This window comes from Macaca thibetana, chromosome 2 (assembly GCF_024542745.1).
Source record: "Macaca thibetana thibetana isolate TM-01 chromosome 2, ASM2454274v1, whole genome shotgun sequence".
Taxonomy (NCBI): domain Eukaryota; kingdom Metazoa; phylum Chordata; class Mammalia; order Primates; family Cercopithecidae; genus Macaca; species Macaca thibetana.
The window spans coordinates 161,121,583-161,137,060 of NC_065579.1; the positions used below are offsets into that span (position 1 = coordinate 161,121,583).

Below are 15,478 nucleotides of genomic sequence, written 5' to 3' on the forward strand. Positions count from 1 at the left end.
GTACCCATTGTGATGAACAGATCTTCTTATCTGCAGGATTTTGATGTAGATTCCAAAATCCGTGCTGAGATGCACAGAAGAACAGCTTTCAAAATTCAACAAGTGGAAAAGGAATTAGCTTGGGAAAAAGAGAAACATGAACTCGGCCTAAAGAAGCTAAAGAATCGGTAGGATCCATATTCCCTACAAGCCAAGATGTTTGAGAGCACATGTTTGAATAACATAGTTTATAGTAGTGTCAGTGAAGTGGCCAGATAAGAGGGCTCTGGAAGTACCCACTGAATTGAAATCTCAAGGAATCCTCTTGTCACTGCTACTGATCTTTTACTGAACTTTCTGTGTACTCCTTTCTAGTTTAAATGTGGGAAATTTGTTTAATATTTAGATTTTAAAAATTATATAATACATATTTACTTTGTCTTGATTATTTCATATTAAATTAATTAATGAACATGATGTATTAAGAAATAAAAAATCAAATGTAACCAAAGGACTTTAAACAAAAGACAACCAGAGATGGCTCTGGTTTTATCCTTCTCATGCATCAATTTGACTTCCAGGGGAAATGATTTTTTTTTGCCATTTACTGAGATATAATTTACATAAGTAAAGTACATAAATCTTAACATCTTGAAAATTTTTTACAGATGTATAAATATATCTACTACTCAGATTAAGATAGAGAACATTTATAGCACTCCAGAACGTTTCCCTATGTCCCCCTCACCTCAGGAAATACTCTCCAAAGTTGAACCTTTATTGCCATATATTAGTTTTGTTTGTGAATTCCATATACATAGAGTGTTACAGTATGGATTCTTTTGCATCTGGCCTTTTTCTAAAACTCATGTGATGTCTAAGATTATCAATGTTGTTACATGTATCAGTAGTTCATTCTTTTCACTGCTTTTTAATATTTCTTTAAAATGATTATACCACAGTTTATCCCTTCTACTGTTAATAGATATTTGAGTTGTTTCTATTTTTTGGCTACCATAAATAATGCTACTATGAACATTGTGTATGTTTTTTGATGGATATAAGTGCTTATTTCTGTTGGTTATATACTCAGTTGTAGAATTGCTGGGCCATAGGAAATATGCCTGTGTAGTTTTGTTAGATCCTGTCAGTTTTTCAAAACGGTTTGAAAATTTACACTCTTCAATTTACACACTTACCATCAATGTATGAGAATCCCACTTGATCCCCACTGTGTTAGTGTCTTAGAGCTCCTGTACAAAAATACTACAAACTGATTGGCTTAAAACTGGTTATTTATTGTCTCACAGTTCTGGAGGCTAGAAGTCCAAAATCAAGGAGTCAGGCAAGTTGGTTCTTTCTGAGGACTTGGTGGGGGAGAATCTGTTCCATACCTGTCTCCAGGCTTCTAGTGGTTTGCCAGCAATCTTTGGTTTTCTTGGCTTATGAATCCATCGCTGCAAATCCTCTGCTTTCACTCAATGTTCTCCCTGTGTCTCTTCATTATAGGTTTCCCTGTGTATGTCCATCTCTGTCCACATTTCCACTTTTTATAAGAACACCAGTCATGTTTCATTAAGGCCTGCTGTAATGATCTCATTTTAACTTGATTGCCTCTATCAAGACTGTATTTTCAAATAAGGTCACACTCTGAGGTGCTGAGGGTTAGGACCTCAACATAGCTTTTTGGGGGGACACAAATCCCAAAAATACTCATGCTTGGGATTGTCAGCCCTTTAAATTCCAGCTATTCTGTAGCAGCATCTCAGCATGGTTTAAATTCACATTGCCCTGATGAGTGATGATTTTCAGCCCCTTTTCATATCTTTACCAATCATTTGTATATTTTCTATTGTTAGGTGTTCATTCCAGTCTTTTGTCCATTTTTAAAACTGGGTTGCAGGAATTATGTATATCTTCTGGATTTGGGCTTTGGTTATTTATATACATGTATCATATAAGTGACTATGTATATGACATGTATGTATGTGTATATGTGTGTGTATGTGTGTGTGTGTTTGCACATACAAAATACCTTGATGTAGTATGTGGCTTTAGTCTCTTAATAGAGTTGTTTGTTGAATACAAGTTTTTTCTTTTGATGAAGTTCAACTTATTAGTCTTTTTTTAAAGATTAATGCTTTTGTGTTATACTTAAAGAACTTTTGCCTACTCCCAATTCATAAAATAATTCTGTGTTTTCTTCTAGAAACTATTGTTTTTCCATCTTTAATAATTTTTATGGGTGGTGTGAGATCATGTCATTTGTTTTTATATTGATATCCAATTGACCTAGTATTGTTTGTTTAAAAGACTATCTGTTCCTTACTAGATTGTAGTGATGCTTTTGTCATAAGTCAGGTAACTGTACATGTGAGGGTCTGTTTCTGAACTCTTTATTCTATCTCATTGGCCCATCTGTCTATCCAGATGCCAGTGTCATTCTGTCTTAATTAAATCTTGACATCTAATATTGTAAATCCTCCAGCTTTGTTATTTATCTCCAAGATTGATTAGGTTCTTTGCATAGAATCAACTTGTCAATTTTTACAAAAAGCCTGCTAAAATTTGTATTGGAATTACATGGAATCTATAGAAATAATAGACATTAAGGAATAAATTCCTATTTAAGAATAATAGGCATTTAAATAATATTTAAATAATAAATATTATCTTACATAGACATGATATATCTTAAAAAAGAATCAGTTTTAATATTTTTGTAGTGGTTACAACCATATATCTAAGTAATGTATTTATATGTATTTATTATTAGTCATTTTTATTGACTTCCTAATGTGGTAGCTAAGGATTTTCCTCACTTTAACTTATGCTTTCCTCTACCTTCTAGAAAATGTAGAATATATTATAATAATTATATACATTTTATATATAATATGTAATTCTACGTAATTATATATAAACGAAGAATATATTATAATAATTGTTTTAATGTCCTTGTCTGCTAGTTATATTATCTGCATCATTTCTGTGCATGTTTCTATTGACTGATATATTTCTCTTCATTTTGGGTTACATTTTTATGCTTTTTTAAATGCTTTTTTGGGTTATGTTTTTATGCTTTTTGCCTGTCTGCCTGGTAAATTTTGATTGTAAATTTTGCATTGTAGGTGCTAGATATTTCTGTATACTTAAATTTTTTTTGTAACTTTTTTTTAATACTTTAAATTCTAGGGTACATGTGTACAACCTGCAGGTTTGATACATAGGTATACATGTGCCATGTTGGTGTGCTGCACCAACTCATCATTTACATTAGGTATTTCTCCTAATGCTATCCCTCCCTGCAGCCCTCCACCGCCTGACAAGCCCCAGTGTGTGATGTTTCCTGCCCTGTGTCCAAGTGATCTCATTGTTCAATTCCCACCTATGAGTGAGAACATGTGGTGTTTGGTTTTCTGTCCTTGTGATAGTTTGCTGAGAATGATGGTTTTCAGCTTCATCTATGTCCCTGCAAAGGACATGAACTCATCCTTTTTTATGGCTGGATAGTATTCCACGGATGGAGTCTCACTCTGTCACCCAGGCTCGAGTGCAGTGGTGTGATCTCGGTTCACTGCAACCTCTGCCTCTTGGGTTCAAGCAATTCTCTGCCTCAGCCTCCTGAATAGCTGGGATTGCAGATGCCTGCCACCACGCCCAGCTAATTTTTTTGTATTTTTAGTAGAGACAGGGTTTCACCATCTTGGCCAGGTTGGTATTAAACTCTTGACCTTGTGATCCACCTGCCTATGCCTCCCAAAGTGCTGGGATTACAAGCATGAGCCACTGCGCCTGGCTTAAATTTTTTTTTTTTTTTGTAATTTCAATAGTTTTTTGGGGAACAGGTAGTGTTTGGCTACTTGAAGAGTTTTTTAGTGGTGATTTCTGAATTTTTGGTGCACACATCACCTGAGCAGTGTACACTGTACAAAATGTGTAGTCTTTAATCCTTCGCCATCCCCCACCCTTTGCCCTGGGTCCCAGCAGAGCTACTGGGCTCTGGGTTGGTACTGGGGAGTGTCTGCAAAGAGTCCTGTGATATGATCCTTCTTCAGGTCTTGAAGCCATGGATACCAGAACCTGCTCCCGTGGAGGTAGCAGGGGAGTGAAGCAGACTCTGTGAGGGTCCTTGGTTGTGTTTTTGTTTAGTGTGCTCAACCAGGAGGTGGTGCTTTCAAGAGCCCATCAGCTGCTGTCCTGTAGGGAGGATGCAAACTTGCCCTAGAGACACCTAGTTAAGTATTCAGGTTTCTCAGGCAGTGGGCAGGGCCATATAGAGTACCCAAGAGATTATGACCTTTGTCTTCAGCTACCAGGGCAGGTAGAGAAAGACCACCAGATCAGGGCAGGGATAGGTGTGTCTGAGCTCAGCATCTCCTTGGGCGGGGCTTGCTGTGGCTGCTGTGGGGAATGGAGGTGTGGATCCCAGTCCAATAGAGTTATATTCCTAGGGGGATTATGGCTGCCTCTGCTGAGTCATATAGGGAAGTTGAGGAAAGCTGGTAGTGATAGGCCTGACCCCACTCCCATGCAACCCACAGTCCTAAAGGCTGATCTCACTCCTACCATACCCTCCTAACAGCACCAAGTCTATTTCCAGGCAGCTGCTGAGCAGAGCTGAGAACTGCCCCAGACCAGGAGCCTCCCCATTGAGAAGGCAAGCAGATTCAGTTTTTTGGCATTTCAGGGAAGCTGCGTCCGTGATCCAGTTCCTTCAGAGGGTCTGTGGATTCTCTCAACTTTTCTGAGTATGTTCCTGTGGTAGTTCTTGGAGCAAAAGTTCATGATGTGAGTCTCCACATGATGCTCTGTCCCCATCTGCAAGCTAATCCTGCCTCCTATCTGCCATTTTAATCTCTGTATACTTTTAAATATTCTTGAACTTTGTTCTGGAATTCAGTTAAGTTACATGGAAATATATATATATATATATATATATATATATATATATATATATATATTTTTTTTTTTTTTTTTTTTTTTTTTTTTTTTTTTTTTGAGGCTTGCCTTTAATCTTTATTAGGTGAGATCAGGGCAGCCTTCAGTCTAGGGCTAATTTTTTTCCAGCTACTAAGACAACACTCTTCTGAGTAGTATATCCTATGTCCTATGTATTATCAGGTTTATGGGAACACAAGTTATTTCAACTGTGTGAGATCTGTGGATGATTCTGCCTGGTCCTTTCTGGTGTTTCTTTTCCCAGCCTCAGGTAGACTCCTCCTCATGCAGTGCTGATCAGTGCTTAAAACTGCAGAGTGGAAGGGAGCCCTCTGCAGATCTTCAGAGCTCTCTCTCTCTGACTCTGGTTCTCTCTCTCTCTCTCTCTCTCTCTTGCAGCTGTCTCCTCTCTGGTACTTCACCCTGAAAACTATAATCTCTGAATAATTGAGTTCCTGGCTAATATTTCAACATTTGAATCCCTGAATTATAACTACATGCTAAAAGATGAAAGTGATGAAGAAGTTCCTCTCAGGAAGAACGCTCAACATAGCAGCCTATGTTTGGCTTTAATAAGTATTCACAGTATATATAAGCTGTGTGTGTGTATGTAAGTACGTGGCTGTTCTTTATTTTATTTAAACTGACTTAAATCTGACTTTGACTCTGGGTTTCTATTCCATCAAGAAGATAGGAAAGTCAGTCTTAGTACTGCTGGAGCTCATTGTCTCATTTTCTCAGACTGCCTGATTCTTTTAGTCCTTTGATTCTGTGGTTTCTGTGCTCTGCTGGAGCAGGCAATGTTTTGTGAGACCAGGAGCCTCCTGTGCCATAGATCAAACATACATATAGGCATCACTCTTAAGGCCTTACCATCTCCCCAGATGCTTTCAGATGCAGGGAACAAGTGCCCACAGCTCTGGGACCCACTTGCCCATCCTCCTCCGAGTCAGGGTTCACTTCTGCCTCCCACGTCCTTGTTATCAAATACTCTTTTCCTTAACTCCTGCTTTCTGTCCCTGGTCTGGGGACCCTCCATCCACCATAGCATCATGTTTTCAGGGAACATATGGAAGGAGATAATAAGAATTTAGCTAGCTATCTGATTGGAATGTGGGGAGAGGATAAGGTTGTACCAAATAACACTGGGTATCACCAACGTTTTCATCTTTACCAATCTAACAGGCAAAATATAATAACTCTTGATTGAATAATCTGCATCCTTTTTATTATTGGTGGGGTTCAGCATTTCCTTTCATGTGCCTATGGTTCATTTATATGTATTCTTCTGAGAATTGTCTGTTTAGATTTCTTGTTCATTTTCCTTTGGGTTCTGTTTATTTCCCACATTATTTTTAATTTTAGCCTCTTTATCTCTATTACAGATATTTGCCAGTTATTCTACATATTGTAAATGCTTTCTCCTGCTCTGCCATTTGCCTTAAACTTTGTTCATATTTTTCTAACTGTGCAGAATTTTTAATTTTTATGTGATCAAAACCAGCTATATTTTCCTTCATGTTGTGTCTGGAGTTGGTTCCTTTCAGTGGGTTCTTGGTCTTGCTGACTTCAAGAATGAAGCCACGGACCTTTGCAGCGAGTGTTGCAGTTCTTAAAGGTGGTGCGGACCCAAAGACTGAGCAGCAGCAAGATTTATTGTGAAGAGCAAAAGAACAAAGCTTCCACAGCATGGAAGGGGACCTGAGTGGGTTGCTGCTACTGGCTGGGGTGGCCAGCTTTTATTCCCTTATTTGTCCCCACCCACGTCCTGCTGATTGGTCCATTTTACAGAGTGTTGATTGGTCCATTTTACAGAATGCTGATTGGTACATTTACAATCCTTTAGCTAGACAAGAGTGCTGATTGGTGCATGTACAATCCTATAGCTAGACCCAGAGTGCCAATTGGTGTGTTTTTACAGAGTGCTGATTAGTGCATTTACAATCCTTTAGCTAGACACAAAGCGCTGATTGGTGCATTTTTACAGAGTGCTGATTGGTGCATTTGCAATCCTTTAGCTAGACACAGAGGGCTGATTGGTGCATTTACAATCCTCTAGCTAGACAGAAAAGTTCTCCAAGTCCCCACTCAACCCAGGAAGTCCAGCTGGCTTCACCTCTCAATCCCCCCTCTTAACAGGACACCCCAACTGCTGTTGGGAATTGGGTGATGACTGCTCTAGCTGCTTCCTGCTGGATAGGGGTAAAGAAGGGGTCCTGTAGTTATAGTGTCCTCCAGAGGGTAACTCTCTAGGTCAGGCAAAGGGCCAGTGGGTCAATCCAGGAGTCCTTGGTAGAAGTTGTTAGTTGAACTCATTAGGTTCCATTTGTAAGACCATCTGTAGATTGATGGCATCAATCCTGGAGGAAACAAATTTGACAAGGAGGCGAAAAACACAGGGCCCAAAGGCAAGTAATAGCAAGATGGCTGGCATGGGACCTAGAAAGGGGAGAAGCCATGTCGCCTAACTCCAGAGGTTGGTGTAAGAGTTTGAAAGGTGTTGTAAGAGTTGATTTCGGAAGCTTTTTCCTGTAAACACCGGGCAGCGTCTCATACTATCCCTGATTGGTTAGTGTAAAACCAACACTCTTCTCCTAAGAAGGTTCAGAGTCCTCCTTTCTCAGCAGTGAAGAAGTCTAGGCCTTGGCAGTTTTGGAAAGTCACTGCTGCCAAAGAGTCTATTTGGGATTGTAGAGTAAGGATAGATTTCGTTATTTCTTGCAAACTGTCTGAGAAATCCTTTGAGAGTGTGTGGTAGTAGGATAATGAAGTAGATAAACTGGCTATTCCAGTTCCTGTAGCAGTAGCCATTCCTAACCCTATAAGTAGGGGTATTAGTTGTATGGCTCTGTGCTGATGGACTTGATCTTTGAGGGATACTGATAGGGTCTGATTTCCTCAAGATTAGAGGTTAGGATAATACATGTTACACTGTTAACTTTTAGCAAACTTTACTTTTGTTGAAAACCTTGTAAGTTTGGGATTTCAGTTATTCTTTGCTATTAATAAGACCTCGTTCAGTCCATATTAACTTAGAATTGGCATAGATGGCTCCTTCCTGATTCTGTAAGTACTTTCAAGTTTAGCTGAGTGCAGACAGCTCGCACGTTTGAGCGGACAATTATTAAGCAATTTTCCTAACTCTGCTTCTACAAGAGTTTCCTTATAACTTACTGAATACCCATTGTGTCTTTTTCCCTTAATCACCCAGGAGGAACCATCTATCGTCCTGTCCTGAAGGGAGTTCCTCCTAGGTCTGGTCGGACCCCTGTATGGCAACCAATCAAGATCTAGATCCCTTATTAGTAAATCTGCTGGGTCAAATTGTCTTTTTCCAACAGAACAGCCCCACATTTCAAGATTTTTTTTTTTTTTTTTTTTGAAAATTTATCATTTTCTTTATCATCGGAGGGGAGGGAAAGAAAGCAAGCAGAGGTGGGGGTGTGGTTACACTATTTAAGAGCTGAATACAAAGACAATGAGTCTTTCATAGTCTCAACAACTCCACAATGAATAACTGTGGATTATCTCATTTATAATTCACATTGGATCAAAAAAAATTGGTTCCCCTCTGTGTATATCAATTTAATTCAAACCATATTATCTTCAGAATACAAAGATGAATACTACAAGATAAACTCTAACTGCAATAAGTATTTTCTAAGTAGAAGACCAAACACCAAAGGGAATCCCTCTTTCCAATGTCTTCTGATATGGCAAGATTTTGCCAGAACGGAAGTCTAACACTTAAATAAGCATTCTCTTGGCCAAGTAAGAAACTACAGTTGTTGTGGGTATTACCCTACAATTACCATATGTATTACATATTAAATTAAACTCAGCGTTAAATATGCTTGTATAGTTATGCTGTTAATGATGATAGCAGTGATGATGCTGGTGGCAAAAGCCTGTCTTTAGCCCAAGAAAAGTAAGGGAGAAAAATGTAACAAGCAGAAAACAAACACAAAGTTGGGCAATTTTTGACTAGGAAAGAGAATTTTAAGCGTAGAAATATAAAAAGAAAAGTACTCCCTCATTTCCCTTATGTAGAAATAATATGAAACACTTATTGGATATACTGGACAAGAAGAGAACTCCAACTCTACTGCAGCATTACAAAAAAAATCATCCCTTCACCACAGTGTAAGATTTAAGGGCAACCTGCCCAAGGATGCATGTTATATAAAACACAGCAAGATTGCTGCTGCCCTGCTAAGTACTTCCAATCCCTACCCAGGTCCTACTGAAATACGGGTGGTCCCAATTAGTTTTATTGAAATAAATCTTTAAAGAAAAAGATAAAGCATTTAAAAAGACAAGTCAAAATGCATCAGGAACCACATATCCAACACAAATTTTATCCTCAAATGAGTTATGTTTGCCTCGCACTAGTAACTTTTATTTCACTCAAATTAGAGCAATAATCTTCCATACATATCTTCCCTGCCCAATTCAAAGAAAAAAAATCCAAAATGATTAGTAAAGAAAAATATAAGAATTAACAGACCCTTTAAATTTGCTTTAAATATTTTGAATATTTAAAAAGTGTTTAAAGTTTGTAATTCCTAGTAGGAAAACATTATCTGAATGAATACCCTAATGGCAAACCACTGTAAAATGCTTCAGCTGAATTTGGGGGAGAGGGGTAGGGATTATCTTCAAAGCACCCCAGCTCTCTTGATGAGGTCAGAGGTACGCTGGTTTGTATTATTGCGACATCCATAAGGTGATCTAGGTTGCTTTTCCTTCAGCAAGGGCTTTATTTATCAGAAGGGCATTACACTTGACCTCCAAATTTGGCTGACAATTTACTGATGAGATTCATAACCTTTGGGTTGTTCTGGTATTTTGACATATTTGCTGGGTTCTGAGCTACATCCTGGAAGGCCACCATAAATTCTGGATCCTGCATGGCTGCAAGAACCTCTGGATCACTAAGAATTTCATTGAGTCCAGGCATTCCAGCCATTCCAGGCATGGCCCCTCCCATTCCAGGCATTCCTCCGGGAAAACTACCAGGCATTCCCCCAGGAAAGCCACCTGGAAAAGAGCCATACTGAGCTCCTGACTGTCGTCTGGCTTCTTCCTCCCTCTGGGCTCTCTCATGCTCTTCTCGAGCCTTCTTAACTCCTTCTATTCTTTCTTTGATCTCTCGCTCTTCACGTTTTCGCTCATACTTTCTCCGATGTTCTGCAATTTTCTGTGCCCTAGGTTGAACTTCTTTCAGCATTGCACTAGCATCTTCATCATAATCCAATTTACAGGCAAGGGCAAGATCATGGGCGGCTTCCTCCCAGTGGCCTAGAAGTCTGTGTGCTTTCCCTCGCCACTTGTAAGGCTGAGCTGAATCAGGATTTATCTCAATGGCTCTGTCACAGTCTCGGATAGCAGCATTTGGCTTCTGTAATTTGACGAAGACACTGGCCCTCTTGGCATACAAAATGGCCAAGCGAGGATTCAGCTTGATGGCATCTGTGAGTAAGTCAATGGCTTTCTGGAGTTCACCATCATTAAGGGCTTCAATAGCAGCCACTTTTTTATCATTTGCCTGATCCATCATCTCCTCCGTTATCTCTGCATTTTCATCTCCCATTTCTTGAGGAGAATCAGTGTCTGGTTCAATCACACCTTCTTTATCAATTTCTGGATCACTTTCCTCACTTGATGGTTCGTCTGCCTTTAAGTCTTCCTCCACCTTCTTACTATCAGGTTTTTCTTCCTTGGTATTTTCTTCTGATTTAGCTTTCTGAGTAGCAGGTGGTACTTTACCCCCCATGCTCTCCACCCACTCTCTCAGGAAGCGCATTTCCTCGGTGTGCAGAACCCTCGGATCCTGCTTACACATTTTCACAAAGGCCCGAAGCTCGTTCACTTTGCGGGGGTCCATGGTAGAGAGGTGGTGGCCGAAGCTGGGGGACTACCGCCCTGTTCCAGGCCCAGGCGCTGGCTCGGCGTGACCGCGCAGAAGGGGGCGGCTGCCGCGAGCACACTTCAAGATTTGAGCCAGTAAGCTACCCCTCTGCCTTTCCTATTTTTTTGACTTAGAATATTTCTGACCTGGTGAGGTGCGCTCACAATGAGGTTACCTCTAAAAGTTATTTTCCAACTTTCTTCTGCTAGCAAAGCAGCTGCTGCCACAGATTGAATGCATCTGGGACATCTGTAGGCCACTGGGCCAAGGATCTCTGATAGGAAGGCTATGGGTTGTCAGTGGCCTCAGTGCTTTCGGGCTACACCCTTGTTTACACTGACAACAAGGTGGTATTGCAGTGTTAGAGGGTCACGGAGAAGACTGTCAATTATTAATTATAGGTTTTAAATTTACTCTGGCTTTTAAAGGAATAGGGTACACTCTTTTTTCTTTACTACTTCCATCTCTCTTTCTTTCTCTTCGACTTCTTTGTCTCTTTCTCTCTTTCTGATTCCCTCTTTGTCTCTTCCTCTCTCTCTTTGACTTTCTGTCTTTCTCTCTCTCTCTGACTCCCTCTTTGTCTGTCTCTTCCTCTTTCTGTCTCTTTCTCTCTTCCTGTCGCTTTCTCTCTTCCTCTCTGACTCCTTCTTTGTCTGTCTCTTCCTCTATCTCTTTCCTTCTCTTTCTTTTTGACTTCATTTCTTTCCCTTTCTCTCTCTTTTTATCTCTCTGCCTCTTCCTCTCTCTTTCCTCTCTGCTGGTCTTTCCCTGCCTCTGCCAGCCACTTTTGCTGGTGTTTTCCCCTCTCCTTCCCTTTTTGATGGTTTTGGCAGTGTAAGACTGCCACCTCCTTGGGTTTTTGCACTGTGTGCAATAACTCCATGGTTTCCTTGTGATATGTAATGGGGGTTCCTCCAGGGGTTAGGAACTCCCTTTCTTTCCATATTGCAGAATGAGCATGTAGGATTAGATAAGCATACTTACTATCTGTAGTGAAGTCTCCCAATTACAACTGAGGAGGTGGGAGAAATACCTGGTTACAGGCTGTCCCAGGATTCCTCGGATGGTAACAGACCTTGAGGACAGCTGTCTGGGACAGGAGATTAACACTGAGAAAGCTGTGCCAGTGTCCAGGAGGAAGTCAATTTCCTGGTCCTCAATGGTTAAACATACCCAGGGCTCAGTGAGGGTGATTACATGAGCTGGCGCTTGCCCCGGAAACCCTCAGTCCTGTTGTTGGATCATCTGTTTAGGGGCTTCTGGCCCAGAGAACCTTTGTCCTCTGGGGCAGTGCACCTTCCAATGATTGCCTCAGCATAGTGGACGTGGGCAAGGGGGCAGCTTGTTTCTCATTGGACAACCTTTTTTAAAGTGTCCTTGCAAAGCACACAGATAACAAGCCCTACCAGGTGATTGGCCTGCTCCATTTTCTGTCCTCTCTGAACCACCGAGGTTTGTCTGAGGGCCATGACTAAGGCTGTGGCCTTTCTCTGATCTCACTTTTCCTTTTCAGCCTGTTCCTTTTGGTCCCTATTATAGAACACGGAGGTTGCCAGGTTTAGTAATGCCTCCAGATTTTGTTCAGGGCCCAGGGCAAGCTTTTGGAGCTTTCTCCTGATACCTGTGGCTAATTGGGTAATAAACTTATCTTTTAGGATCAGTTGACCCTCGAGGGAGTCAGGTGACAGGGGAGTATATTTTCTTAAGGCCTCCTGTAGCTGCTCAAGGAAGGCAGAAGGATTTTCTTTGTTTCCCTGAGTTATGGTGGACACTATTGAATAATTCATGGGTGTTTTCCTAATTCTCCTTAGTCCTTTGAGAACACAGGTCAACAGATGTTTGCAACTCCAGTCCCTATTATCTGAGTCAAGGTCCCAGTGGGGATCCATACTGGGGACGGCTTGCTGACCGGTAGGGAATTTGTCCCTTTCTTCGGCTGTCATTCTATCATATACTTGACTAAGATACCAGGTATCTCCAAACTCTTGGGTTGCAGCTAAAGCTGCATTCTTTTCATTAAAGGCCAGGGTTTGATGTAACAATACCATGACATCTCTCCAAGTGAGGTCAAAGGTTTGTCCTAGACCCTGTAGGACATCTATGTACCTAAGAGGATCATCTGAAAACTTTCCCAGGTCTGCCTTGATCTGCTTTAAATCAGAGAGGGAGAAGGGGACATGTACCTGGGTTGAGCCAAATTCCCCTCCCTCTGCAGCTTGAAGGGGACATAACCAATAGCCTGGGGGGTTTTGTGGTCCCTTGGAGATTTCTTTGCTTGTTTCCTTCTGGATGAGGGAGATTAGAGGAGGCTTATCATTAATAGGAAGGGGAGCTATAGGGAGGCTAGGATATGGAGGTAAGCTGAGAGGTCCTCCTGTGTGATGTAAATTGCAAGCTTTGCATAGTTGTGGATTCTCCTTCAATGAAAAGAAAGCTTGGACATAAGGTATTTCACTCCATTTGCCTTCCCTCTTACCGAAAAGGTCAAGCTGCCGGATAGTGTTGTAATTTATACTTCCCTCAGGTGGCCATTTTTCACCATCAGAGAGAGAACATTGGAGCCAGGCTGTAGTGCAGAAAAAAAAATGAGCCACCTCTTTTTCAGGGTTTGCGGGTCAAATTGGTCCCAGTGTCTTAGGATGCATTTCAAGGGTGAGCCTGTTGATGCCTGAGTGTTTCCCATGTGAAAGGAAAAACTGCCAGCGATTTTGGTTTGTTTACTTACCCCCCACCGCCCAAGAACCTGCAACAGTCCCTGGACCCTGCTGATCGGAATAGTTGTGCTTACCGACGCAGCAGCAGAAACCCCTCTTTCCCAAGAACCTCAGTGGTCCCTGGACTCTGCTGATCGGAATAGTTGTGCTCACCGATGCAGCAGCAGAAACACTAGTTTTCCTCTTAGACCACAAAGAGGACTGAGGAAGGTTGGATTTAGTGGCCCTTACCAATGCATTCTCGAAAACCTGTTAGAGTCCTAGGTGTTCTCCTGTTAGTATTGGGACTTTACCCCATCCTGTAAAGATGTTATGCCCCAAAAATGAAGTAAAGGGCCATACCCTGAGGGAGGGAAGGGATCTCCAGGGTTGGAAAAGTGATGCCTTTTGTCCTCACTTGAATAGGAAGGATATCATTTCTGAAGCTCCCCATATCCTAGCCTCAGGAATAGCTTCTGTTAGGCCTGCTGGTATGAGGAAGGATCCTAAAAGGATAGTTGGTCTCCCCACCCAAAGGGTCTTTGGGCAAAAATTATGTCTTTCTGATTGGTGAGCCCAGGTGCCTAAAGAAGGGAACAAAGTCCTGAAGTTGATACTAGAAATCATTCTTATAGGAGAAACTAGAAAAGCACCAGAGACAGGGAGTGGTTTTTAGAAGTGGGACTAGCCTCGGAGAAGAGAGGCGGGAGGAAGTTTGTCTGACAGCCATTAGGACCCAGGAGGCAAGGATCAGGATAGGTAGGATAGATGGGTGAGTCTCACTTGGGTGACATGACTTTGAGAGTTCCGCTCATGGCTACAGGGTCAACCAACTTTTTGTCAGGACCCTTGAGCTGAATGACTTTCCTCTCTGTCGACCCTTGGCTCAGCCCAGAAGTACAGGAAACGCGGGATCTGGTTCCAGGCAAACCAACGCTCCCAACTCCAAAGAGAAGTAGCTGTTAGAGAGCCCTTTCCCAGAAAACCTGACACCCATGTCTTTAGTCCGGCGGCCATGCTAGTTGATTTTAACTGGCTGGCAGGTGCCTGGTATTTAGCCCCTGAATTGCGAGGAAAAATAGGACAGAATAGCAAGCTACAGGGGTCTGATGGTACTCACTGCATGGCGATGTCCCATCTGGGTTGCCAAGGTGTGTCCCGAGTTGGTTCCTTCTAGTGGGTTCTTGGTCTCGCTGACTTCAAGAATGAAGCAGTGGACCTTCGTGGTGAGTGTTACAGCTGTTAAAGGTGGTGTGGACCCCAAGAGTGAGCAGCAGCAAGATTTATGGTGAAGAGCAAAAGAACAAAGCTTCCACAGCATGGAAGGGGACCCAAGCGGGTTGCTGCTGCTGGCTGGGGTGGCCAGCTTTTATTCCCTTATTTGTCCCCACCCACGTCTTGCTGATTGGTCCATTTTACAGAGCGCTGATTGGTCCATTTTACAGAGTGCTGATTGGTGCGTTTACAATCCTTTAGCTAGACACAGAGCACTGATTGGTGTGTTTTTACAGAGTGTTGGTTGATGCACTTACAATCCTTTAGCTAGACACAGAGTGCTGATTGGTGCATTTTTACAGAGTGCTGATTGGTGCATTTACAATTCTTTAGCTAGACAAAGAGTGCTGATTGGTGCATTTTTACAGAGTGCTGATTGGTGCACTTACAATCCTTTAGCTAGACACACAGCGCTGATGGGTGTGTTTACAATCCTCTAGCTAGACAGAAAAGTTCTCCAAGTCCCCATTCGACCCAGGAAGTCCAGCTGGCTTCACCTCTCAGTGTTATCTGGGTCTCATGGAAAGGCTAAAATTTAAAAGTTCCAGTGGGCAAATACATAAAGGAAATAAGTCTTAAAGAGATGAGCAAGATAGTATGTATGAAAGAAAAGGGAACATTAAAAAGAAATAGTAAATCATTTTAAAAGCAGACATAGAGTTTAAAGATTAAGTTAGAA

At 41.6% G+C, this 15,478-nt stretch overlaps 2 protein-coding genes across 6 annotated transcripts in view; one reads left to right on the plus strand and one right to left on the minus strand.

Annotated features, from left to right (window-relative positions):
- Window positions 1–15,478, plus strand: part of CFAP44 (cilia and flagella associated protein 44) — a 145,650-nt gene that overhangs the window by 80,869 nt on the left and 49,303 nt on the right. For all 5 annotated transcript variants that reach the window (XM_050778809.1, XM_050778812.1, XM_050778813.1 and 2 more), the window contains one exon: window positions 37–167. In XM_050778809.1, the coding sequence (XP_050634766.1) occupies window positions 37–167 (131 nt within the window). The remainder of the gene's footprint in view (window positions 1–36; window positions 168–15,478) is intronic.
- On the minus strand, window positions 9,014–10,899 carry LOC126947794 (hsc70-interacting protein-like). The gene has a single exon (XM_050778832.1). It carries the CDS (start codon window positions 10,805–10,807, stop codon window positions 9,698–9,700), a length of 1,110 nt encoding a protein of 369 aa, XP_050634789.1. The 5' UTR covers window positions 10,808–10,899; the 3' UTR covers window positions 9,014–9,697.